This window comes from Xyrauchen texanus, chromosome 41 (assembly GCF_025860055.1).
Source record: "Xyrauchen texanus isolate HMW12.3.18 chromosome 41, RBS_HiC_50CHRs, whole genome shotgun sequence".
In the NCBI taxonomy this organism is placed as follows: domain Eukaryota; kingdom Metazoa; phylum Chordata; class Actinopteri; order Cypriniformes; family Catostomidae; genus Xyrauchen; species Xyrauchen texanus.
Genome location: NC_068316.1, coordinates 1750260 through 1759255, shown reverse-complemented (window position 1 = coordinate 1759255; position 8996 = coordinate 1750260). Strand labels below are relative to the sequence as shown.

Here is an 8996-nt window from a genome sequence, read left to right as displayed (position 1 = left end):
GGAAGCCACAGGAAGACTTGAACGCCCCCGTTCAGTGATGCTATCACCAGCAGACTGTCCCACATGGTGTTGAAATCTCATCTGTCCCGTTAAAGCTGGGCCTGAGCTCCTCCAGCTCAAATAACCGTGTCATTGTGCCCGTTTGAAAGGAGGAAAGATGACATTCTGTTATTGCGTTGGCCAATATCTCGCAATCTCCAATCAATGCAGATTTCAGCGGACCAAAATCATTTGACAAATAACCAAAATAACCACTTTAATGGTTGTGAAATATAACATTGTTTCGTTTAGTATGAAATATCTCATTTTATATCATATTTTGAGTAACATCTGTTGGGTAAACAATACCACACATTATGTGCCTACATTAAAGGAATTTTCTGGAGTTGAGCTCAAACGACAGCATTTCTGGCATGATGTTGAAACCACTAAATTAATTGTAAAGTGTGTTCCAGTGAGACACTTCCAATGCAAGTCAATGGGGTTTAATCTGTAACATTAAAATACTCACTGATTCAAAAGACATAAACAATATGTGTGTTAACATGATTTTACTGTCATTAAATCACTTATTAACCACATCTGTGGAAAGTTACAGACAATTTTGCAACTTTGTTGCCATGACGATGTAACACCATAAACCCTAAAACCCTCAAATGATGATTTTAACATCTGTACAGCTCAAATAACACACAAGATTTTTTTAAGTGCTTTTATAAAATTATAAAGCTTCATATTTCTGCCAAAAATTGGCCCCATTGACTTCCACTGCAACAGTCTCACTGGAACACACATTTGTGCTTTTGTTTTAAAAAATTTAAGAAATTTATTTGTGTGGTAAATGGTAGTTTTTCAATGTCAGGGCAGCTTGTCAAATGTATTTATTCATGTATTTATTTTAATATTATTATAGTTTATTGTAGTTTACAATGACAGGCCAGGGCAGTTTGTCAAATATATGTATGCAATTTATTTGTTTATTTAATTTAATTTACTTTAATTTTATTTTAATGTAGTTTATAATGTCAGGGTAGCTTGTCAAATGTATTTATTTATGTAATTTCTTTGTTTATTTAATTTAATTGGTCATATTTTATTTTATAGTTTTACAATGTCAGGTCAGGGCTATGGAGGACGAAACCTGAAAAATAATACATGAATAAAGAAATACAGAAATACATCCATAAATAAATAAATAAATCCATATATTTGAGCATAAATAAATATATAAATAATTAAATGTGAGGAGATAAAAAAATAATTAATAAACTAATAAATAAATGCACTCATTAATGCAAAATATTACTATATTAAACGATTGGGGAAATGTAAAATTGAAGGTACATTTTTAATTCTAGATTTCTTATTTTTCCTTCGTGCAACACAATGAGGATGTCAATCAAACATCAGTAGGCGGAGTTTAGGTCACTACTGGCTGATCGTTGTAAAAGTGCTTGACTATGAACTTAATAAGGGTAATATTGAATATTCACAATCGATTAATAAAAGTTTAGCAAAGAATCTCGGTTTTACTTTTTCCAAACTCTTCGCTGTCTCACGGAGCAACTCTGCTGTCAACCTTCTCTTACCCATGATGCAACTGCCCCCAAAAACTGTTGCACCTGGTATGAATAGTTCTGAGAACATCTGCTGACATCCGAAGGAGAAATCAATACAGAACAGCACACACAAATAAATGATTCATTTCCATTTTGCATTTATTTATATTTCATATTGTATCACTTTTGCATTGATTGTGCATTAATTTCTTTATTTGTAAATCTCCTCACACATTTAATTATTGATATATTAATTAATGCATGAATATGCAGATTTATTTATTGATTGTTTTTGCAGGTTTCGTCCTCCAGACAGGGTAACTTGTCACATTTATGTATTTATTTTATTTATTTATTCTATAGTTAGTATTTAATATTTGAAAGCTTTTTTTCAACAATCAGTGCCAATAAAGAGAAGTTTATAATTGTGACAACTTGCCCCATATAGTGTGATTACATGCATGTTTTTGTGGACAGTAACAGCAAAATAAAAAGTACACTGCAAAATATTGTCTTATATTCTAGGTTAAAATATCCAAACATCCATAAAACGAGACAAAAATGACTTCAGAAGCCAGAATGACATAAAATATTAATTTCAGCTAAATCGAACAAAATTTGTGCTTAAAACCAGAAACAAGTTTTTTTCTTCATGTATCCGGCATGTTTTGTCAATACAGTTTAATAGCTTATGTTTGAATGCATGAACATAAAAAATAGGAAATATTGATTATATTATATATAATATTTATGCTATAATACTAGTAGGCTATACGTATAAAAGGTGTGACAACTAGCCCCTTATTAGCATGCCCCCGTATTTAAAAAGCACCAGGAAAAGGCTTACGTTATTTACAAGGTTTAAAGATTTATTTAATATAAAACTCACATTTTATCTCCAAAACTACAATGGCTTCCATATTGGCTGTAATATATAACTCAATGTTAACTGTGACAAACAAATCCAAAATAAAGGATTCCCTGCTTTTGTAGATTTGTGCAACTAGCTGAGATTTGTCAAATGACTCAACTGTGCCAACAATGGGAAATTACATGTACCAAATCATATCAACTTAGACAAAAATCACACAATTGATGGAAGCATCATTTTATCATGATCTAAAAAACCTCCAGTTTCCAAAGGCATTCAGCAGTTGTCTTCTCCGGCCATGTCCTGCTCTTTGACCTGTAGGTGGCGCTGTGATAGATAGTGTCTGAGCGCGTCCACCTCCTGTGACAGACGCTGTATGTGCAGCTGCAGTCGGTGATTCTCGTCCTGGAGCTGCAGCACCCTCTGCTGGGTGAGCTGCACACGACGGCGGGCTTTGTCGCGACTCTTCCGCACGGCGATGTTGTTGCGCTCTCTGCGCAGGCGGTATTCGATGCTGTCTTTGCTCAGGCCCCTTTTCTGACCGGGCAGCCGGAGGGTGGACACCGGAGGGGGGAGAAGAAACTGTGAAAAATCCTTCCCGGAAATAATTAAGAACAAAGAGTCAAATTAAAAGTGATGCGCAAGACATGTAGACCTAGTGAGCTGCCTATATGAGACCTTAAAATGCTGCCTGCTGAACTGTACTGTGTGAAATCTTTACTAGGGTGAATCTCAGTTTGTGTGGGGTGTTACCTGTTGATTCTGTTGCGATGCTCTGTCTGTGTTTGTGGAGGTCAGACAGGTCGAATAGGGCGGGTAGGTCAATCCCATCATTTGCTCCATGCTTCGGTTGTCTTGTGTCTTGGGAAACCCTTGAAGGCCCGTCGACTGGCCATACAGACCCCCGTCCATCTGAGACATCTGACTGAGTCCCAGACCGCTGGAGTCGGAGGTGACGACCGAAGAGATGGAGGACGCATTTTGGGGGGTAAACATACAGATGGAGGAAGGTGGACTGTTGGACATCTGCGGGAAAGACAAATGTTACACGAGCAATTCTGAGTCACCATTTTTGATTTTCAAAAAGCTTAAAAAGTCTTTAGGGTTTAGAAGAAATGAAAAGTGTGTACTTACAGTTTGTAAACGCTGCTCAGTCATCTCTGTTGAACGCTCTCCTCTCGTCTCATGCACAAACTGTCTCTGTCCGTTACACAGGTAGTTCAGCAGTCATGACACCATCATTTCCTCTGTCACAACCTCTCTCTCCCCTCCTTCCCCCTCTAATTATTTTAATCTTGCATCATATATTGACTTCTTTTTTTCTCATTTTCCCTTTGTTGTTCAAGTATTATTGTGGAAACACGTTTTACATTCAATTCTGCACTCTTCGTAGCACAACTTCACGGTCACAAAACAAACATTTCTGTTTTTTGGAAGGACTTATTTTTTATTTAGAGTTATTTCATTCTTTCTAAAACATTCCTTTGTGTGTAAAACATGCAAATATAGACAATGATGAAATGATATTTAAGCCAAACTTAAAACATGAGCATATTTACTTGAATATTCATAATAGTATGTGTAAGTATAACTATTTGTTGTTTTTTCATAGTTGATCATTATTAGATTTTGTCCAATGATCGGTGAATATTCCTGCTTTAGTGATTTTGCATTGAAAATGCAGGCGGAAAATTACTTGGACATAGAAATAATCAATATAATGATGATAATAATCACGGTTGGAGGTGAACATGTTTTTGTATTTTATGTTTTAGGGTGTGTTCACACTTGGCAGGTTTGTTTCCATTAAAACGAACTCTGGTGGGTCATTTGAACAAGTGTGAACGCTTCATCTGAACCGTGCTGCGCACTAAACAAGCGGAGCGAGACCGCATGAATAGTGGGTCTCAGTCCACTTCAAACGTACTCTGGTGCGATTCGATTAACATATGAACGCAACATGGACCAAAGACGTCTAAATGGACCAAAAACAGGAAGTAATTTGCCTAATACTGACCTCAAGCACACCTGGTTCTTCTCATCATAGGAGCGATGTTGCCCATTACAGTTCGGGACAGGCGTCGGAACCGCCCATCAGACGTCCTCACAGCGTATCTTCATCTGTGTGTGCAACGGAGGAATTCCTGCCACTGTTGTGACTCCTTTACACATTTTATTGTTTATTATGTTCGGTAATTTCCGTCAAAAATATACGTCATAAAAGCTGTCCAATCAGGTCGTGACTTTTCCCTGATGCCTTTGGTTTTGTATCGTCAGGTTCGGTGTTAAAAATGACGTGTGAACGCTACATGAACCAGGACTGTATCATTTTCATTTTTGGTCGGGACCAAGAGGACCAAGAACTACAAGTGTGAACACACCCTTAATCAAACATAGGCTGCAGAGTTGCGTTCACAATGAACTGTTCTGTGGAAATAAAGTGAACTGAACTCAAAACACCTCCTGAACTGAGACGTCTGAGGTCATTTACAGCAACAACAACAAAAAGAAGAAGACAGAAACAAAGAAAGAGTGAAGACCTTTTACATGCACGTGTTCCACATTGCAAATGATTTGTAATATTATGTTGATAATAATTTACATTTACATGTATGCATTTGGCAGATGCTTTTATCCAAAGCGACTTACAGAGCCCTTATTACAGGGACAATCCCCCCGGAGCAACCTGGAGTTAAGTGCCTTACTCAAGGACACAATGGTGGTGACTGTGGGGATCAAACCAGCAACCTTCTGAGTACCAATGTATTATACAGTGCACTTATTACAGGGACAATCCCCCCGGAGCAACCTGGAGTTAAGTGTCTTACTCAAGGACACAATGGTGGTGGCTGTGGGGATCAAACCAGCAACCTTCTGATTAACAGTTATGTGCTTTAGCCCACTACGCCATCACCACTCCGTCATTAGACTAATAATAATAGTCTAATAATAATAATAATGATTTAATACTTTAATGGGAAAACAGCCACATATCATCTTGACATCATCAAAGGCATCAGCTATTGGCGATCACTCTGACCATCATTGATCCCGAGATCATCATCTAAATGAACTAAATGTTCAGACAGTCTCTTGCTGGTTTTCCCGACACATTCAGGATCATTACCGCTTTTGCCGGTGTCGCTGCGACTCGCTTCGTGCGTGCACTTGTAAAATGTGTATTTTAAAGGCTCATTACTATGGTTTAGTATTTCTCTGTAATGTACAACAGTGTTAGCAACTGCGGGGTCGGGTCGTGATTCTACACACGCAGTCCCTTATCAGGCTAATCAAGCCTCAGAGAGGAATAAAGGCCGACTGCGGACGGTGCGAGGGAGCGAGAGATCGATTTATATTGTCAAGCCGGTTCTCGACACCTCCTTTCCCTTAACCCGCTTTACACTGGTGCTGAATCCCAGGAAGGAGGAGGGATAACGCCGTAGTAGAGTTCTCGCCACTACAATCCACCCCAACGGAGCATGGAAGCGGTGGGACATCCGACCGCGAGGGGAGAAGAGGCTCCTAACCGTCTGCCTGGAGCGATCAGGGCCACTGCCAGGGGTGGAGGAGGCCCCTACCAGCCGCTGGTAATGAGCACGCCTACCGCGAGCAGGGAGGGGCTCACTGCCAACCGCTTGGAGTGGGAGAACTGCTGCCAGGGGCGAGGGAGACCCCTACTGTTCCCCGAGAATGCAGCAGGCGTTCCGTACGCCAGGAGCTGAAGGACTGCCTCCGATCCGCCCGGGGAGGTGCGGCTGTCGTCCGTTAGAGGGTTGAGGAGTGGCCGAGGACCAAGCTACGGTGTATCAGAGATCCGGCAAGTAAGTGTTTTTTTCTTACTTTCGCTCTCCCACTGCCGCTCCACGTTGGCCTTTTTCCCTCTCTTAAATTTGACCTTTTTTGTTGGGGGGCACTGCACTGTTACAGGAAGTACCCCCCTATTTTTCATTATTGTTTCCCTCCCTCTGTCGCCTCCCAGATTCAGGAAGGCAGGGATGACCTGCCAGCAGATGGGGCATAAGTCAGGCTTATGGGGGGTGTACGTCATGCCGGGGGCTCCCTGGCCTGAGAGAACGAGGGAGGATTGTGACAGGGCGGAGTGCGGGATCGTGATTTTACACACCCGGCCCCTTATCAGGCTAATCAAGCCTTCAAGAGGGATAAAGGCCTACTGAGGAGGACTGTGTGAGGGAGAGAGATCGTTTACGGGCAGCTGACTGTACTATGTGTGTGTTTGTGTCTTTTGGTTTATTTCTTAAACTATCATTTATATTGTCAAGCCGGAGGACGGTGGGCTGGGCCGGAATGAAGCACGCCCAGTTCCCAATCAGCCTGATGGGGCACGCGTGGGATAAAGGCGGCCGGTGACGACAGTTCGAGAGAGAGAATTACGGGCAGCTGCTCTGTATGTGTATGTGTTTGTCTTTAAGTCTCCCTCCACAATCACTATAATGAGAGACAGGTGTTAGACAGTTATGTACGGCATTACCACCCTCTCTCTCCCGCAGACTGACACATGACCACGCCCCCCATGCCACAATACACTATATGGACAAAGGTATTGGGCAACACCTCTTAGTCATTGAATTCAGGTGTTTCATTCAGTCCCATTGCCACAGGTGTATAAAATCAAGCACCAGGCCATGCAGTCTGCCTTTACAAACATTTACAAACCTCCTCTAGCCGGGAGCTTCATGGCATGGGTTTCCATGGTCGAGCAGCTGTATGCAAGCCTTACATCACCAAGCACAATGCCAAGCGTCGGATGGAGTGGTGTAAAGCATGATGCAACTGGACTGTGGAGCAGTGCAGACGTGTTCTGTGGAGTGATGAATCACGCTTCTCTATCTGGCAGTCTGATGGACGAGTCTGGATTTGGCGAATGCCAGGAGAACGTTTCCTGCCTGACTGCATTGTGCCAACTGTCAAGTTTGGTGGAGGAGGGATGATGCTATGGGGTTGTTTTCTGGGGTTGGCGAAGCCCCCTTAGTTCCACTGAAGGGAAATGTTAATGCCTCAAGATTCGATGCTTCCAACTTTGTGGAAACAGTTTGGGGAAGGCCCTTTTCTGTTCCAGTATGACCGCCCCAGTGCACAAAGCAAGGTCCATAATGGCACTTGGATGAGTTTGGTGTGGAAGAACTTGACTGACCCGCACAGTGTCCTGACCTCAACCCTATCCAACACCTTTGGGATGAACTAGAACGGAGATTGCGAGCCAGACCCTCTCGTCCAACATCAGAGTCTGACCTCACAAATGCTCTTCTGGAAGAATGGGCAAAAATTCCAACAGACACACTCCAAAATCTTGCAAAAAGGATTCCCAGAAGAGTGGAAGCTGTTATAACTGCAAAGGGGGACCAACTCGATATTAATGCCTATGGATTTAGAACGGGATGTCATAAAAGCTCCTGTAGGTGTAATGTGCAGGTGTCCCAATACTATTGTCCATATATTCAAGTTATTAAATTAATATCATAATCATGAGATGACTAGTTGAGTAATAGCTTAAAATAACGACCAATGGTCGACTAGGAAAATGTTTGGTCGGGGGCAGCCCTAACGAGGGGTAATTGTCTGGATATTGAACTTTTAGTAAATGTTTTAATTTTTATATATATTAAAAAATATATATAATAATATATATATATATATATATATATATATATATATATATATATATATATATATATATATATATATTATTTGTATTATTATTGCTACTATAATTATTAATATTATTTTATTCATATTTTATTTATTTATTTATTTATTTTTAATTTATTGTTGCAAACTAAAACGGTGTAACAAATTAATATGAATAATTTGTAAAAAAAAAAAAAAAAAAACCATAAATAATTAAATAAGGCTCCTAAAATAAAAGGCTTAATTTTTCTTATGCAAAATATGTTTTATAATTTTTTATATTTTGGAGCTTAATATTCTAGCATTTTCTGCACAGGATTCATAAAATAATTGACGACCATCATCAAATCTACAACAAAACTTTTACAAATAACAACTAAGTACCTGAAACTGGTAAAATGCTTGTTTTTTTTTCTTCAGAGATGCAAACTATATTTTATTAAGCTAATTTGCCTAAATTATTTGGTAACATTTTCAGCATTTTTCTTATTAAAATCACTTGAAAGGGTTAGTTTATATGGAGACAAAACCAGCAAAAACTATAAATAAATACACCAATCAATAAATAAATATGCATAATAATGTATAAATAAATATATCAATAATTAAATGTAAAATAAACACAGAAATAAAGGAATATAGAATTAAAAATGTACATTTTTGCATTTCCCCAATCGTTTTATATTTTAATATTTTGCATTAAAGGGTGCATTCATTTATTTAATTATTTTTATATTTATTTATGCACAAATATATATGGATTTATATACTTATTTATATATGTATGTGTGTATTTATTTATTTATAATTTTTGCAGGTCTTGTCCTACATAAGTTTAAGTGTGCAATAAAAAAATCTACTAAATATATATCAAAAACACATGATTTCTCAGCTTTTCACCTCTCATGTGTTTGTATTAC

At 39.1% G+C, this 8996-nt stretch overlaps 1 protein-coding gene across 2 annotated transcripts; it reads right to left on the bottom strand.

Moving 5' to 3' along the window:
• Window positions 1-1721: 1721 nt before the first annotated feature.
• cebp1 (CCAAT/enhancer binding protein (C/EBP) 1) lies at window positions 1722-6335 on the bottom strand. Of its 2 annotated transcripts, XM_052114247.1 has the most exons (4): window positions 5302-6335; window positions 3565-5178; window positions 3184-3456; window positions 1722-3024 (listed from the first exon to the last, which is right to left on the bottom strand). In XM_052114247.1, exons 2-4 carry the CDS (start codon window positions 3586-3588, stop codon window positions 2707-2709), a joined length of 615 nt encoding a protein of 204 aa, XP_051970207.1. In that variant the 5' UTR covers window positions 3589-5178; window positions 5302-6335; the 3' UTR covers window positions 1722-2706. The 2 variants fall into 2 exon arrangements, with proteins under 2 accessions (XP_051970207.1, XP_051970206.1); XM_052114246.1 differs by having other exon boundaries at window positions 3565-6335.
• Window positions 6336-8996: the final 2661 nt, after the last annotated feature.

Coding starts and splice junctions, on each gene's coding strand:
- cebp1 (XM_052114246.1), bottom strand. CDS start 3,588: ATGACTGAGCAGCGTTTACAAACT. Junction 3,457..3,564: donor CTGAGCAGCGTTTACAAACT/GTAAGTACACAC, acceptor TCTTTCCCGCAG/ATGTCCAACAGTCCACCTTC. Junction 3,025..3,183: donor CATCGCAACAGAATCAACAG/GTAACACCCCAC, acceptor ATTTCCGGGAAG/GATTTTTCACAGTTTCTTCT.